This window comes from Vipera berus (assembly GCF_964194415.1).
Source record: "Vipera berus genome assembly, chromosome: 16".
Lineage (NCBI taxonomy): Eukaryota > Metazoa > Chordata > Lepidosauria > Squamata > Viperidae > Vipera > Vipera berus.
This window is the reverse complement of record NC_138219.1, coordinates 8,280,664-8,297,186: the sequence shown is the minus strand read 5'-3', so window position 1 is coordinate 8,297,186 and position 16,523 is coordinate 8,280,664. Positions and strand designations below refer to the sequence as shown.

General features: G+C 49.1%; 2 protein-coding genes across 3 annotated transcripts in view; both read left to right on the top strand.

The window, feature by feature from the left end:
• Positions 1–1,484: 1,484 nt before the first annotated feature.
• On the top strand, positions 1,485–15,781 carry IL6R (interleukin 6 receptor). 2 transcript variants are annotated; one of them, XM_081340812.1, is made up of 10 exons: positions 1,485–1,689; positions 7,361–7,618; positions 7,749–7,869; positions 8,739–8,917; positions 9,640–9,800; positions 10,356–10,503; positions 10,860–10,903; positions 11,765–11,843; positions 12,322–12,424; positions 13,341–15,781. In XM_081340812.1, the coding sequence occupies exons 1-10, from the start codon at positions 1,602–1,604 to the stop codon at positions 13,564–13,566; spliced, it is 1,407 nt and encodes a 468-aa protein (XP_081196938.1). In that variant the 5' UTR covers positions 1,485–1,601; the 3' UTR covers positions 13,567–15,781. The 2 variants fall into 2 exon arrangements, with proteins under 2 accessions (XP_081196938.1, XP_081196937.1); XM_081340811.1 differs by having other exon boundaries at positions 13,323–15,781.
• DCST2 (DC-STAMP domain containing 2) overlaps positions 13,863–16,523 on the top strand; it is a gene marked incomplete at its 5' end in the record, with an annotated part of 30,071 nt that continues 27,410 nt past the window's right edge. The window contains one exon of the mRNA XM_081340815.1: positions 13,863–13,956. Within this exon, the coding sequence (XP_081196941.1) occupies positions 13,863–13,956 (94 nt within the window). The remainder of the gene's footprint in view (positions 13,957–16,523) is intronic.

The following is a 16,523-nucleotide window of genomic DNA, read 5'->3' as shown; positions in this document are numbered from 1 at the left end:
TGGCCTAGGGAATCTTGGGTGGGCTACAGTACACAGGTAGTCCTCGCTTTACGATCGTGTGCTTAACAACAGTCCAAAGTTACGGAAAAAGTGACTGATGACCTCTTTGTGTATTTATGACGGTCACAACACCCCTGCTCACAATTTGCAGCCTTCCTAGCTGGCTTCCAGCAAGCAAAAGCAATAGAGGAAACCAGGTTTGCTTCATTAGCATGTGATTCCGTTAATAACCTGAGCAGGGGGCTGGACTAGAAGACCTCTAAGGTCCCTTCCAGATTCTATTCTATTCTATTCTATTCTATTCTATTCTATTCTATTCTATTCTATTCTATTCTATTCTATTCTATTCTATTCTATTCTATTCTATTCTATTCTATTCTACTGTGTGACTCATTTAATGACCATGGTAAATATGGTTGTAAAAATCAAATCTGGGCACATGAAGACTCAACGTTCAACTGCCCATGCCCAGCCCAGCTTGGCTCGCTCACTTGAGCGATCTTGCCTGTCCAAAATCGCACCTGCCCCCTTTTCCTTGTGGCGTGGGGCTGTTTGTCGATATCATCCTTGCTCCCGCTTCTGCGCCATCTCCCCGCAGCCCTCCACTGAACAACGGTCCGTCTAGTGGCCGTTCGCAGCCTCCCCAAATTCAGACGCTTGACAACTGACTCATATTTACGACGGCCGCAAGCGTCCCGGAGTCACGCAATCCCCTTTTCCCACCTTAGAAGTCATCGCCGAAGCTGGATTAATTAACAACCGTATATATATATTTTTAATTTTAATTCCATTTATATCCCGCCCTTCTCCGAAGACTCAGGGCGGCTTACAAGCTTAGCAGTAGCCTTCATTCTATGTATATGCCTGCTTGTTAGGGCTTTCACACACACCCCAAGCGGCATTATTACAAAGTCAGCTTAATTGCCCCCAACAATCTGGGTCCTCATTTTACCTACCTGGGAAGGATGGAAGGCTGAGTCAACCTTGAGCCTGGTGGGACTCGAACCTGCACTAATTGCAGGCAGCTGGTGTCACTTAAGGAGGCATTAGCCCACTGCTCCACCAGTATATCCAACTGAACGGCAGCGATTCCCTTAACGGTGGCAAGGAAGGTCGTAAAAACGGGGCCGAAGCCAACCAACGTCTTGCCGAGTGATGGCAAGCTTGGGCTCCCTTGCGGTCCTAAGTCGAGGACTCGGCCAGAGACGCTTCTGAGACGTTTTTGGAGAGTTCTTGGCCAGTCGGCCCTGAAAAACAACTTACTTTGAAAAGAGAAAAAGCCGAGGCAAGGGGGAAAAAATTGCTCCCTAATATACATATACATATTTTTTAATATATATATATATATATATATATATCTCGCTGGTGTATTTTCCCCCACCCACGCCCCCCCTCCTGCCCCACGCGCCCCTTCCAGCTCCACCCCATTGCTCAACCTCCCCACCTGCTTTCACAACAGAAAAAGGGACATTTGCTCACTAACAGCCACGGCTGGAAGTTCCTCAAATGTTTCTGTGCAACCAAGGCACCCGACAAAGGCTGAGCGAGGACTCGGAGGCACCGGCAGGAGTCCTGGGGCCGCCGGGCATCGCCGTGGCATCATGTGGCTGGCTGGTGCCACCCTGATCACCCACATCCTGGCGGCCGCGGCCGGCTTCACGGCCTCCACCTTACCCTGCGTGCGACCAGGTGAGACGAATTTGGAATTTCATCGGCTGGTGGCGATGAAAGCCAAGAGTTCCAAAGCAAAGAATATTGTTTGTGTGTGTGTGTGTCTGTGCCTCTGTGTGTGTGTGTGTGTTTTAGGTGCAGGGGATGTGTCATTAAGGTGAGGGTCTGTTTTGGTCTCGGCTGCCAGCCTGGCACGACGTTTCTAGCTTCTGCTGGAGGTGAGGACGGACGCGGGGACTTGTTTGTGTGTGTCTGTGTGTCTTTGTGTGTGTCCCTTTGAGAAAGGGTGATGCGGTGGGGTGGCCGGGCGTGCAAGGGAAAGGAAGAAGGGAGGAAAGAAAGTGTAGGAGGGAAGGAAGGAGAAGAGCAAAAATGGTAGGGAAGGAAAGAAAAGGGGGAGAGGAGAAAATGAAGGGAAGGGAGGAGAGAAAGGAGGGAAGGGAAGAGGGAGAAAGGAAAGGGAAAGAAGCAAATAGAGGAGGAAGGAAAGAAATAGAAAAAGGAAAGCAGAGAAAAAGAGACAAGGAAAGAGAAAAGAGAAGGAAAGACAGTAAACGGTTGTCATCTCTAACCTGCCCCGCTTCGCAGGGCTGTTGTGAACCATCCAAACAGGATGAGGAACTTTTCTACCAGCCAAAGTTTCTGCTCGAAAAGATGCAACCGGCATTCAAACTGCGAGAAATTTTAGGAAGAAGAAACCCAGACACAAAAGTGTGTGTGTGTGGGGGGGGACCCCGTTCCCCCCCACCACCACCACCCTTTTCTCTAGAACAAAACCGGCCTCTGATTCTGTGCAAGGAGAGATTCTGTACAAACCGAGGCAGGAACAAGTTTTAAACGAAAAGCTTGTGAAAGCAGAAAAAAAAAGATGATTCAGAATTTCTGTTTTCTCTCTCTTTTTTCCTTGCTTTAAATGTCGGTGGGGAGTTCAACCCCCGTGACCCTTTCTTTCCTCCCCCCCCCTTCCCCAGTTCTGCCTCTTCCTAAGGAGTGCAGAATTCGGGGTGCAAAAGGGGTCCTCGGAGAGCCCACTAGACAATCAAAACATTTGTGGTGCAGGCAGGAAAAAATAAATCCTAATTCAACAATCCAGCAGGCTGCATGACACACACACCCCTATCAACGCCATCCTTAATCCTGAATTCGTTAATCCAGAAACTTCTTGTGCTATGATAATAATAAAAGTTGGAAGGGACCTTAGAGGTCTTCTAGTCCAGCCCCCTGCTCAGGCAGGAAAACCTGTCCCATTTCAGAACAAGTGGTGGTTCAATTTCTTCTTAAAAAACTTACAGTGTTCACAACCTCTGGAGGCAGGTTGTTCCTCCCTGTTGGGGGTGTCTGGCTGAAACCCCCCCCCCCTTTTTCCCAACTGGGGGAGAATGGGGGTGTCTTCTAGGAGAGAGCTTAGAGGAACGTTGGAGAAGCAGCAAAAAAAGAGGAATATTATCCTGAGGAAGGATCAGGAATTTTGAAAAGGAGGATTTGCAGTTTGTGTTTTGGGAACTTCGAGAGGCTTTGCTGTGTGTGCGATTGTGTTTGTGTGTGTTTGTTGGTGTTGGGGAGATCGTGCACGGGAGGAGGGAAAGTTTAAAGTCCCAACCGGGGAGCTGGGCAGGGTGAGCCTCCAGTATTCCTTCAAGTCTATCTTACCCCTGTGCCGCAAGTTGAAAAGTCCCCGAAATTTGAGTCTCGTCTTATGCCCAAACATGGTTAATTCATAGTTTGAGGCCAAAACGGAAACAAGAACCTCGTTGTTCCCGAGGAAGTTTACTTCCTCCCAAAATTTAAAATAAAAAAAAATCACCCCAAAATCTCTTCCTCCGGACTTTCCAGACGTGAATCCGCCACTCAGAACAAGAGGAAGAAGCCCGGAGGCAGAAAGCAGAGAGAAAAAAATTTCATTTATTTAGAGATCTTTGTTGTTCTTTTTCTTCCATCTGCTTTCCTTTGCTTTTTTTTCTTCTTTTTTTCTTTTTTTAACTGGTGAACATTAACGAGGATTTTGAAACGAGAGGGAGAAAATTAGAGCGGGGTGTTTGATAGATTCCCTCTGATCTCCCCAGCTCCACAGGGGATTCTGGGAGAGGATTATTTTGCTTTTTCTTTCCCCCCCCTGACAGAGACAAGATGGCGGTGGGACAGGCGTTAGTGATTGGGCTGCTTTGTTTGGGGAGAGCCAAGCCTCGTTGTTCTCCTCCTTCGTTTTCTCCTCCTCTTCCAACTTCTTCTCTTTCTCTTTTTCCTTCTTCTTTTCCTTCCCCTTCATCGTCTCCTGTTCCCTCCTCCTCCACCTTCTCCTTCCTTCTTTCCTTCTCCATCTCCTTTTTTCCTTCCCCTTCTCCTTCTCATCCGCCACCATTCCTTCTCCTCCTCCTCATTCACCATCCTTCCTCCTCCCTCCCTTCTTCTTTTTCTTCTCTGTCTCCTTTTTCTCCTTCCCTTTCTCCTCCTCCTCATTCACCATCCTTCCTCCTCCCTCCCTTCTTCTTTTCCTTCTCCATCTCCTTCTTCCCTTTCTCCTTCTCCTCATCCACCATCCTTCCGTCCTCGTCGTCCTCCTCTTACACGCGTTATCCCTTCCAAAATTCACTTCCCCAACGTTTTCAGCCCAGCTTTGGGCAGGCTCCTTGAAGAGAAGACCCCTGCGCTGGCCAGAGGGTTGGACTAGAAGACCTCCAAGGTCCCTTCCTAGGATTTCCTCCCCCTCCCCCCCCAAAGGACAAGGCTAGCAGGGGGGATTAGCAGCCACCGGTGAATTTCTCCTGATTCTTTCCAGTAAGCCCCCCCACCTTGGGAGCCAGCCTGGGCTCTTAGCTGTTAACCTTTAATCAAAGGCCAGGTTTCCGCAAACACACACACACACACACACACACACACACACACACACACACACACACACACACACAAAGCCCTTATTTTCCTGCAGGATCCGCCGGCTGTTCCACCAATGACCTTTTTTTTTCTAAACTGATTACTACCCCACTGCCCGGAAATTTAACATAATAAGGCTTGGCTAATTGCTTTTTCCTGAAATCTGATCGGTTTGATTTTGGATTGTCCCCGGCTGTGCAAAAAATAGACCACACCGAGTTACCACAGCTCTGGAAAAAGGGACTTCTACGACTGCTTTTCGCACTTAGGACCGTGGCAGCCTCCCCGTGGTCACCCCACGCTTGGCAACTGACTCCTATTTATGACGGTCGCAGCGTCCCGCGGGGGGAGGGGGCTCACGCGCTCCCCTCCGGCGACCGTCTGCCGAGCGAGGTCAAAGGGGGACATAGCCAGATTCGTTTAACAACGGTGTGACAAACTTTTAACAACTGCAGGGATCCCCTTGGCATCTGTGGCGGGAAAGGTCGTAAAGCGGGGCCAAGCTCCCCGAACAGCCGTCCCGCTTAGCGACGGAAATGTTGAGCTCCACGGCGGTCGCAAATGGAGGACTCCCCGCTTTACATCTTTGCAGGAAACCCTTTGCAAAAAGGGCCCGGCGTCCAAATTTTATTTTTTTGGACTCCGTTTTGGCCATTTTGGCTGGCCAATTTGGGTGCGAACTCTCCAATTTTTTTTAGGTGCCATTTATGCTTTATTTTTTTTTTTTTAGTTTAGTGTCGCTTTTTGGAGCGAGACCGGTGGCAGGCGAACTGAATAAATTAATCTATAAAACCGCACCAGATCGTGCAGTCGCTTGGCATCCATCTGCCGTGCAAAAGTCAATCACGGCTTGAATGCATCGTTGAGCAAGTGGCGGGGAGTTCCGCAGGCCGCAGTCTCTCCTGTTTAAACCAAGCGTTTTTCGTCTGACGCTCATTTAAAAAAACAAAGGAAAAAGGGAAAGAAATAACCTCCCATTAGCAAATGACCACTTACCGCTGTTTGTTTCTTGGCGATTCTAAGAATTGTTTGCAGTGATGTCCACTTAACGTGACCATCAGCGTCTCCCCACACCAGCTGCCCTCTCGAATCCGGCTCTTTCACTGTTGCTATGGAGCCACACTCCCCCCCCCAAAAAAAACAACCCACCCACCCCAGCAATTTGTCAATATTTGTTTTCGGAGCCCGGCAAAGTAGAAACGCCAGACCTTAACGAAGACGGAAGGCTATGAACAGGTCAACGTTAATTCTAATTAAGTATATTAAATCCTTCGCTGCTTTCTGGGCGTGTGAAGCCGTGGTTGGAAAAAAAACCTCAGATAAAGTGACGCTTTTTGGCTTTGAGCCGGCCAGTGGACCGGGCCCTTTCAAACTGACTCCATTCCGTGCTCGCATTCCCTGTCCTTCCTTTCTCATTTTTTTTTAAAAGTTCTTGGGATCTATTTTGTTTGCTTTGATTCACTGCGACCCGACAGAACTATTTTAAGCTGATGGGATGGTGTTGTTGTTTTTTAAAAAAATCTGTTTTTGTAATTTCCCCCCCCCCCCCTAATTTACCTTTGCTGTCCAGATTGGGTGGCTGATAAATTCAGGTACCTAAATGAGCTTTTAATTTCCCCCTCTCCTTTATTTGCGGTGAATATTGCTCCAAGCGAAGCGAACGCCTACGAGAAACAGGGGAATAAGAGTTCCTTCGATGAAAACTTTTAGTTTAGAGGCAGGAAGACGTGCAAGAAAATATTCGTTTTGCATTCCAAAATATTCGTTTTGCATTCCCAAATATTCGTTTTGCATTCCGCCTGAGGTCCCAAAATGCCGTTTTTTTCCCCTTTTTTGACTTTGGAAGAGAAGCAGAGGGGTTGTTTGAAAGGAAAATGCCCGGCCCTCCCTTTCTGCCTTTTGACCTAGCTCGACCTCCGATAAGATTATTGATCGTACAGAGAAAGTTTCTCCAACTCAGCAAAAAGTTATTTATCTTCTTGTCCAGGATTCCCAAGGTCAGGACGGGCTTTGGAAAGTTCCCCTTTCATTTCCGCAATCTGAGAATTGGGCTGAAAGCTGGAGGTTTTTTATGGGGTTTTGAACCCGGTGCTCCTCTGCCGGGCTTTTGCCATCTTATCAGTTATCAATAGATAATATTCTAATATCTATTAATATGGGCGGTGCGTAATAATGTTGTACGTCGTCTGTCACATCGTAGCTAACGTTCCCTTCTCTCTTCCCTCCTTCATCTCGTGCTTTTCTCTTTTTTCCCCACATTTTCTTATTTCAATTTTTCTTCTCTTTTTCCTCCTCCTCCTCCTCCTCCTCCTCCGTCGTCTCCTTCTCTTCCCTTCTTCTCTTCCATCTCTATTTCTATCTCCATCTCATTCTCCCCCTCCTCCTTTTCCACCTCTTCCACTCTTCCCTTCCTTCCACCCTCTCTTCCTCCCTCCCTTCTTTCCTTCCTTCCTTCCTCCCTCTCTCCCTTCCTTCTTTCCTTCCTTCCTCCCTCCCTTCTTTCTTTCCTTTCTTCCTTCCTTCCTCCCTCCCTTCTTTCCTTCCTTCCTTCCTCCCTCCCTTCCTTCTTTCCTTCCTTCCTTCCTTCCTTCCTTCCTCCCTCCCTTCTTTCCTTCCTTCCTTCCTCCCTCCCTCCCTTCCTTCTTTCCTTCCTTCCTTCTCCTCCGCTCTTCCATTCCTTCCTTCCTTCCTCCCTCCCTCCCTCCCTTCCTTCCTTCCTTCCTTCCTTCCTTCCTTCCTTCCTTCCTTCCTTCCTTCCTTTTCTCCCCCCCCTCCATTATCTCACTTGTCACTATTTTTATTCCCTTTCATTTGGCAGCTCCGCCCGTTGGCGCCATCGTTGCCCTGCCAGGCTCCAACGTCACCCTGCCCTGCCCGGAAGGAGAGCCGGGCAACCACACGCCGGTGTGTTGGAAGTTCGAAAAACGGCCCGTCTCTCCTTCTTCTTCCCCCCCTGCGGGGTGGGACACCTCGGGGACCAGCCTTTTCCTTCCCTCCGTCCATCGCAACCACTCAGGGTCTTACAGCTGCTCCCAAGACGGACGGCTCCTCGGCGCCCTCCGCTTGATCGTGGAAGGTGGGCGCTTGGTCCTTTTGCCTCGGCCTCCTGCCCTCTCACCGCCTGAGGCCTTGCCCCAGGGCTCCTGGGCATGTGCAGAGTGCTTCCTGAGAGAGACCCTGATGGCTTCTCCCTTCCCCCCCCGCAGAGCCTCCCAAGGCCCCGGACTTCACCTGTTTCCGCCGGAGTCTAGTCAAGGATATTCTCTGCGAGTGGAAAGCGTCTTCTCCTGTGTCGCCGCACACCGAAGTGAAACTCTGGGTGCAAAGGTCTGTATTCGAGGTGGCGCTGCCGATTGGCACAGCGCAGGTAGCCCTCGACTTAACCGTGCTCCGTTTAGCGACCGTCCGAAAGGGACGACGGCACCGGGAAAAAAGGAATCTGTTTCCCCCCCACTTAGAAGTGATGTTGTTTCGAGGGCTATTATTTATTAAATTTACTTATTTAGATTTGATCAGGTAGTCCTCGACTTACGGCGATTCGCTTAGTGACCGATGTTACAACGGCACTGAAAAAAGTGACAAATTAGGACCATTTCCCACATGTACGACCGTCGTGGCCTCCCCAGGGTCACAGGATCAAAATCCAGAGGCTTGGCAACTGGCGTGTACTTACAACGGTTTCAGTCTCCCGTGTGTGTGTGTGTGTGTGACATGATCCTCTTTTGCGAACTTCTGACCAGCCAGGTCAATGGGGGAAGCCGGATTCGCTTAACAACTGTGGCAAGGAAGTTTGTAAAATGGGGCAAAGGTCACTTAACAGCTGTCTCGCTTAGTGACGGAAATTTGGTACTCGTAACTCGAGGACTGCTTGTAATGCAAAAAAAAGAAGAAAGAAATCTCTGCAAAGCTGGGATAGCGTAACGACTAAAGATTGGGGACCCAGATGCTTCTGCAGCCCCCAGCAAAGCCATCCCCTTCCTTTCATTGATCCTCTGCTTTGCATGGCCTCTAGAACTGGTGGGTCCCTTGAGGTCATCCAGTCCAGCCCCACGCCAGGTGCAGGAAACCCCAGTTGGGCTACTTTCTTGAAATGGCTTCTCTTTGAGCCGATCAGTCGGTGTTTCCTTTGATGTTGGTTGGACTTCAACTCCCAGCATCCCCGGCCAGCCACAGCTTTTCCGTGTCTCCCTGGACAGGTTCATGGGGGGGAACCACACGGAGCAGCGATGCCGCTATTACAGCCGGTCCCAGAAATTCTTCTGCCGCGTTCAAGGGCTGAACAACGAGGAGGATGGGCTGCTGCTGGTCTCCGCCTGTGTGGCCAACCTCGCAGGGACGGCGCGGAGCCACAGATCCTTCCACGCTGATGTTTTGTGTGAGTGTGCTTGACTCCTCCTGACATGCGTGCAATTAAAAGAAGAGAAACATCCCACAAAGATTACCTCGGTCCTCGGAGCATTGCAGTTTCTATATCTTTCTATTATATCTATCGTCTTTCTTTCTTTCTTCCTTCCTTCCTTCCTTCCTTCCTTCCTTCCTTCCTTCCTTCCTTCCTTCCTTTCTTTCATCCACCCACCCACCCTCCTTTCTTTCTTTCTTTCTTTCTTTCTTTCTTTCTTTCTTTCTTTCTTTCTTTCTTTCTTTCTTTCTTTCTTTCTTTCTTCTATCCATCCATCTATCTATCTATCTATCTATCTATCTATCTATCTGTCTGTCTGTCTGTCTATCTATCTATCTATCCATCTATCTGTCTACCTTCTATCAACTATGTATCATCTATCTCTATCTATCTATCTATCTATCTATCTATCTATCTATCTATCCATCCATCTCTCTGTCTTCCCCACCTATCTGTCTTTCATTTTCATCACTCTTTCTCTCTGTCTATAATTTATCCATCCATCCACCTGCCTATCTTTCCTCTATCTTCTGCCTGTCAATCCAATCCAATCCAATCCAGCACCTTCCTTTAAGAATCCGCCGGGATGGGGATGGCCAAGGCAAACTCCGTTCCTATCCAGCCCCAACCTGGGCAGGGCCAGCCCTCCCTTGCTCTCCATGCCCCCCCCAACCGCTTTCCCACCCCTCTCCTTGCAGTGAAGCCGGACCCCCCGGCCAACGTGCAGGTCCGCCCCCTGGAGAGAGAACCGCACAAACTCCACGTCACCTGGAGGAACCCCAATTCCTGGGGATCCAGGTATTACCACCTCCAGTTCCAGCTGCGGTACTGGGTGCAAAACTCCAAAACCTTCTCTGAGGTCAGTCTTTTTCCAGTGGATGTGAAGAGGGGGGGCGTGGTTGTGGAAAGGAATCTATCTGATTGGGGGCCCAGGGGTGAACAGAACAGAGTCACAAAACTGGAAGGGACCTTGGAGGTCTTCTAGTCCAACCCCCTGTTCAGACAGGAGACCCTATCCCATTTCAGACAAATGGTGGTCCAGTCTCTTCTTGAAAGTCTCCAGTGTTGGAGCATCCACCACTTCTGGAGGCAAGGAGTTCCGCTGGTTAATTGTTCTAACTGTCAGGAAGTTTCTCCTTAGTTCCAGGTTGCTTCTCTCCTTGTTGAGTTTCCATCCGTTGCTTCTTCTCCTGCCTTCTGGGTGCTTTGGAGAAGAGCTTGACTCCCTCTTCTTTGGGGCAGCCCCTGAGATACTGGAACGCTGCTATCATGTCCCCCCTCGTCCTTCTCTTCGTTAAATTAGACACCCCCAATTCCTGCAACTGTTCTTCCTATGTTTTAGCCTCCCGTCCGCTTCCGCCGACAAAGTTTTAACACACAGAGCGACACCCTCTGTCTTCTCTCCTTCTTCCAGGTCCATCTCAATCATGGGGTGACGTCCTACACCATTGTGGATGCTGTGCAAAATTTGCCCCATATCATTCAGCTCCGGGGACGGGAAGAATTTGACCATGGAAACTGGAGCGAGTGGAGCCGGGAAATCGTGGGCCTTCCGTGGTCAGGTTCGTGGACCTCTTTCGCAGCCGATGCAGATGTCCCGAAAGGGGGATGTGAAAATTAAGCAAAAAAATTTTTGGGGGGGAGGGGAGGGGCGAAATAGCCTCTTTCTGTCTTTTTCTGCCACCTGCAAAATCTGGGAAGAGAGAAAAAAAGAGAATTGAAAGTTCTTTTTCTTTATTTGCACCTAAAAGTTAGGGGGGGGGGAAGAGATGAAGGAAAAGTCTTTGCACGAGGGATTTGCAATCGCTCCCGTAACGAGGGATGCTCTTGTGATCCTTCTTAATCCGATTCAGCTTTTCCTTCAGGTTCTCCCACCTGCAGTTGGCTCAGCTTCCTTTCTCACTCCTTAACTTTCCAGATTGTCAAGATTCCAAGCCAGAAACAACCCGGGACCCTTCACAGGTAAGTCGGTCCTATGCTTGTTTGTTTTTACAGAGGAAAAAAATGCCCAGAAAAAGAAAGGAAAAGAGAAGGGAAGGGAAGGGAAGGGAAGGAAGGAAGGAAGGAAGGAAGGAAGGAAGGAAGGAAGGAAGGAAGGAAGGAAGGAAGGAAGGAAGGAAGGAAAAACTAAAAAGAGAAAGAAGGGAGGGAGGGAGGAGAAAGAAAGAAAGAAAGAAAGAAAGAAAGAAAGAAAGAAAGAAAGAAAGAAAGAAAGAAAGAAAGAAAGAAAAGAAAGATCCAGAGGGAAAAAAAGGAAGACACCAAATTTGGAAAGAACGAAGGAAGGAAAAAATAGAAAGTGAAGGCAGGCAGGTAGGCAGAAAGGAAGGAAAAAATAGAAAGAGAAGGAAGGAAGGAAGGAAGGAACAAAGGAAAGAAGGAAGGAAAAATAGAAAGAGAAGGAAGAATGGATATGAGAAAGAGAAGGAAGGAAGAAGGAAGGAAAGGAAGGAAGGAAGGAAGGAAGGAAGGAAGGAAGGAAGGAAGGAAGGAAGGAAGGAAGGAAAGATCCAGAGGGAAAAAAGGAAAACATCAAATCTGCTACCAACTTTCAGTCTAGTCGTATTATTATTTTTTTCCTTTTGTAAGTGGAAGAAAAAGAGGAAAGGGGAGGCACTGAGGGCCCAGGCCAGGGACTGGGGCCGTCCCAGGAGAGAAAAACAGTTGACTCCTTCCTCGGCTTCTTCCGTTTTCAAACTCATTTGAATTTCTCTCCCCCCCTTTCCCCCCCCTTCCGAAAGCAAGTGGCGACGGAAATAGAGGTTTTATTTCTCTCTTGCTGAGTGATTATTCTAATAGGAACCAACTTCTTCTCTCTTGCAGGTCCCCTTCCATCCAGATTTATCCAGCACCTTCAGACCTACAACCTCTGAGACCTCCGGCCACAGCGAGAAGCCGCTGGGTGAGAGGGGGGGCTTTCTTGGGGTCCCCCACACTTTGCAAACAAGCCCTGCCCCAAAGAACACACAAGCATTTTTCGATAGAATAGAATAGAATAGAATAGAATAGAATAGAATAGAATAGAATAGAATAGAGAAAATATGGAATAGAACAGAACAGAACAGAATAGAAATAAAAAATATGGAATAAAATAGAACAGAACAGAACAGAATAGAATAGAACAGAACAGAACAGAACAGAATAGAATAAAGAAAATATGGAATAAAACAGAACAGAACAGAATAGAATAGAATGGGACCTGGGAGGTCTTCTAGTCCAGCCCCCTGCTCACAATCCCCTGGAGCCAGACTAAGCCACAGGGCATTAGGGGAAATGTGGGTCTGGCCCGGATCGAGGTCTTTGGAGGGGTGGGGAGGGGGGCTTCTCCAAGGGTCCTAACCAGCTGTGTCTTTTTTTGGGGGGGGGTCTTTTGCTTCCAGTGGTGGAGGAGGAGGCGGCTGTTGGGGTGCCGCTGTACGTCTTCCTTATCATGGCAGTCAGCATCACGCTTGGCCTGGCCCTGGCGGTCGGGGTCCTCACCCGGTGAGAAGCCCTTTCTTCATTTTGGGGGGGGCGGAAGGGGGGAGTTTGAGGATGGGGAGATAGGAGGGTCCTCTTTCTGGGTCTGCGTTTCAAGAGGGGAAAACAAACCATGGTTGCAAAGGGCAGACATGGAAGGGTTAAAGTGGGGTGAGGGAAGGAAATATGGTTTGCTTTGGGGGGGATCAGGAATTCACTGGGCGAGGGACAAGCTGATCTGAGCAGGTCCTTCCTTCCTTCCTTCCTTCCTTCCTTCCTTCCTTCCTTCCTTCCTTCCTTCCTTCCTTCCTTTTTCTTTCTTTTTTCTTCTTTCTTGCCTTCCTTCCGTCCTCTCTTTTCCTCCCTCCCTCCCTTCCTCCTTCCCTCCCTCCTGTTCCTTCTTTCCTTCCTTCCTCCCTCTCTCTCACCTTTCTTTCCTTCTTCCTTTCCTTTTCTCCCTTCCTTCCTTCCTTCCTTCCTTCCTTCCTTCCTTCCTTCCTTCCTTCCTTCCTTCCTTCCTTCCTTCCTTCCTTCCTTCCTTTCTTTCTTTCTTTCTTTCTTTCTTTCTTTCTTTCTTTCTTTCTTTCTTTCTTTCTTTCTTTCTTTCTTTCTTTCTTTCTTCTTTCTCTTCCTTCCTCCCTCCCTCCCTTTTTTCCTTCTATCATTCTTATCCTCCTTCCCTCCCCTCGGCACTGTGCCTCCTCCCTCTCCCTCCCCGTCCAAAGGCAGATTCTTTCCTAAAGGCCTGTCCAGACCTTCCAGGCTGCCAGTGGCTGACCCCCACTTTCCACAGGCCCTCAAATCCTTTGGGCCCCTCCTCCCAGACCTGCCTCCCTCTCCCCTGTCTGCATCTGGACCAGGGTCTCCCCTCTTGGTGCCAGGTACAGCCCCCCCCACACTCATGCCCCCTTCCTCCTAACAGGGCCGCTTGGCATTCCAGGTACCACAAGAAGTGGGGGATCCTGCCCTTTGGCGAGATGAAACCCAACCCCGTGCCCCCCTCCTACGCGCTGACCCCGATGTCTCCAGAGCCCCCCATGAGCGCGACTCCCCTCCTCCCCGCTCCCACCTCGCCTTTCAGCGAGAGCTCCATCGACAGCCCGCGGACCCCCGAACAGGGTCCCTACGACGTCTCCAACGCGGACTATTTCTTGCTGCCCAAGTGAGGGGCCCGACGGCCAGAAGACCCCGTGGTCGGCCTGAAGACAGGGGTGTCCCAGAACACCCCCCCAAAATGCTTTTGGGGGCAGCCTTTGTGATCCTTTGCAAAGGATTCCCCCCTCCCCCCCCGAGGCCTTAGGAGGGTCCAGATGTCCTCAAGATGTCCCTCCTTTCCGGACCGTGAATGGGCGTCTTTGACAGAGGTTAGACCGTCTCTCTCGCCACGTCCGGACGATGCCTCTCCTCCGGCTGCGAGCGATGGGAAAGGCCAAGGCGTGGATGATGGTTTCCGGGACAAGGGATGTCTCCCACAATGCCTTGCAAACAACCGAGCATCCAAGAAGATTTGGCTCCTTTGCTAGATATGATCACTTTCAACCTGATCTCCAGACCCGGTCAGTTTCACTGCCTTTTGCCCCCCTGGTTAGGTGTTTGGTTTTTTTCCCCCCTGATCTCTCCGTGCCCATTTCCACCGGCTTTTCCCCAAAACGTCCCCATTTCTGCCTGACGACGCACAGACCCCAAATTCCCTCTTTCCCTCACTTTTAAAAACAGACGTTTTTTTTCCCTAAAAACACTTTTTTTAAAAAAAAAATCAGTTATCCACCTGGACACATCCACTCATCCTACCTCAGTCTGGGAACTCGGGAGCTTTCCTACCAAAAACAGGAGTGTTCAAGATTTCCTTTTTTTTTTTTTTGCCTTAAATTAGGCCTTTTGGGGACCGATTTATTTTTCCCCTTTCAAGGATACGGAGAGAGGCCATTCAGCTCGTTCTTTAATCCGAAAGTCATTTTTTTATATCTTTTTCAGCAGGGAAAGGAAAAAAAAAAGGAGACTTTTTGCAAAATGTGAAGGTTTGGAAGGCTTCCACACAAACACAGCTTTTTTTTTTTTGGCTTACAGCTGTGCAGAAGCAGAAGTTGAAACCTCCTGGTTGACTTTACTGGTCTTCTAACTACCCGAGGAGAAATTTTATTTTATTTTCCCTCTCCCCCCCTTTAACTTAAACATTGGGGTTCGAAGAGGACATTTTTTTAGAGTTCTTGGTGCAAATATTTGAGATTTTGGGATGGCAAAACCGGGGCCACCTTGAAGCTCTTTTTCATGGAGTCACGGATTGGGGGTGCACGGCACATTTTGTGCACGGCAAAGAAACGTCGAGGTGCATGGATTTGGGGAGGGGTGAACGGTCCCCCCCCCTTTATTGCAAGGAGAGACTTGAAGGGGGGAGTGGACTCCATTCAAATAGCTTTGGATCACAAGGCTGAGCCGTTCTCGTGTTGCAACTCTTTTTATTTTTAATTTTATGGGGAGTTGGTTGGGGTTTTTTTTGGCTGCTGCTGCCGCTGTTGGTTCTGCAAAAGAGCTGTTGGGTGTGTGTTTGTGTGTGTGTGTGTGTGTGTGTGTGTGTGTGAGAGAGAGAGAGAGAGAGAGAGAGATGTTCTCTCCTTTGTGTGTTTTTTTCCCCCCAAGGTCACAGCATGGGCATTTGGCAGTTTATTCTGCTTTTTCCCCCCCCCCTTTGGAGCGCCAGTTGTAAATTTGGACTTTGTGAATCCAAGGGGACGACGTCCGCCTGCAACACGAAGAGTCCTCGGCTTGCGACGGCAACTGAGCTCAAAGTTTCTGTTGCTTAAGCGAGACACTGGTGGAGGTTTGCCCCTGTTTTGCAACTTCCTTGCCATCGTCGTTCAGGGAATCCCCGCAGTTGTGAAGTTGGTAATGTTGTTAAGTGGCTTAGCTTGTCGGAAGATCACAAAAGGGGATCGCGTGACACACACACACACCCCGGGGGGAGACGCTGCGACCGTCACAAATGCGAGTCGACTGCAAAGCATCTGAATTTTGATCACGTGACCCATGGGGGATGCTGCAACGGTCGTAAGTGTGAAAAACGGTCACAAGGTCACTTTTTCAGTAATGCTGTAAGTTTGAACCGTCACTAAACAAGCCATTGTAAGTCAGGGACCACTGACACAGTGGGTGGAGGGGAGGATCCAGGAATTGAGGAAGCTCAGTCGGATAAATTATTCCTTTGCGGGGAAGAGAGAGGAAAAGTTGTCACCGCTCAAAGGTGCAAAACTTGACAAGGGGCTTCTGTTGTTGTTGTTGTTGCAAAGTCACCCTAAAAAACTGTGTTAAGTTTGGAGTTCGAGTTAAAAAAAACAACTTTCAGCTGCATTTTTTTTTACAAGTGAATAAATGCATCAGGTGCTACTATTGACTTGAGTTGCTTTTGGGGACAAAAAAGTCTAAAGCCGTGTTTTTCCACCTCAGCAACTTTTAAGAGGGGTGGACTTCAACTCCCAGAATTCCCTAGCCAGCATGCATGAATTCTGGGGGTTGAAGTCCACCCCTCTTAAAGCAGGCTGGCTGGAGGATTCTGGGAGCTGAAGTCCACCCCTCTTAAAGCAGGCTGGCTGGGGGATTCTGGGAGCTGAAGTCCACCCATCTTAAAGCAGGCTGGCTGGGGGATTCTGGGAGTTGAAGTCCACCCCTCTTAAAATTACTGAGGTCGAGAAACTCTGCTCTAAAACTTGGTTTTCACATCAAAGCTGGAAACCCAGGGGTGTAAACTGGAGACTGGCCCGGTGCTGTTTTGATGTTGCTTCCCTGTTCCCGCCACCTGAGACAGTGACTAAATCATGGGCTTTTGCAACCCAGGGCACACAAATTGTTCCCGTAGACTGAACCACACATCTTTTGGAGCCCTGAAAAGTTGCCCAAAGTTTGAACCGACACGGTTCTTAAGTAAACCTGACTTCTCCCATCGACTTTGCTCATCCGAAGGGCACAAAAGGGGATCCCGGCGCAGGCATAAGGACCTGTCAGTTGCCGAGCATCTGAATTCTGATCACGTGACCTCAGGGATGCCGCAAAGGTTTATCACGGTGGAAAACAGTTCACTTTTTTTTCTAATGCTGTTGTAGCTAAACAAATGGTTTGTAAGTTGGGATCT

Coding starts and splice junctions, on each gene's coding strand:
- IL6R (XM_081340811.1), top strand. CDS start 1,602: ATGTGGCTGGCTGGTGCCACCCTGATCACCCACATCCTGGCGGCCGCG. Junction 7,870..8,738: donor GTGAAACTCTGGGTGCAAAG/GTCTGTATTCGA, acceptor CTCCCTGGACAG/GTTCATGGGGGGGAACCACA. Junction 8,918..9,639: donor CTTCCACGCTGATGTTTTGT/GTGAGTGTGCTT, acceptor CTCTCCTTGCAG/TGAAGCCGGACCCCCCGGCC.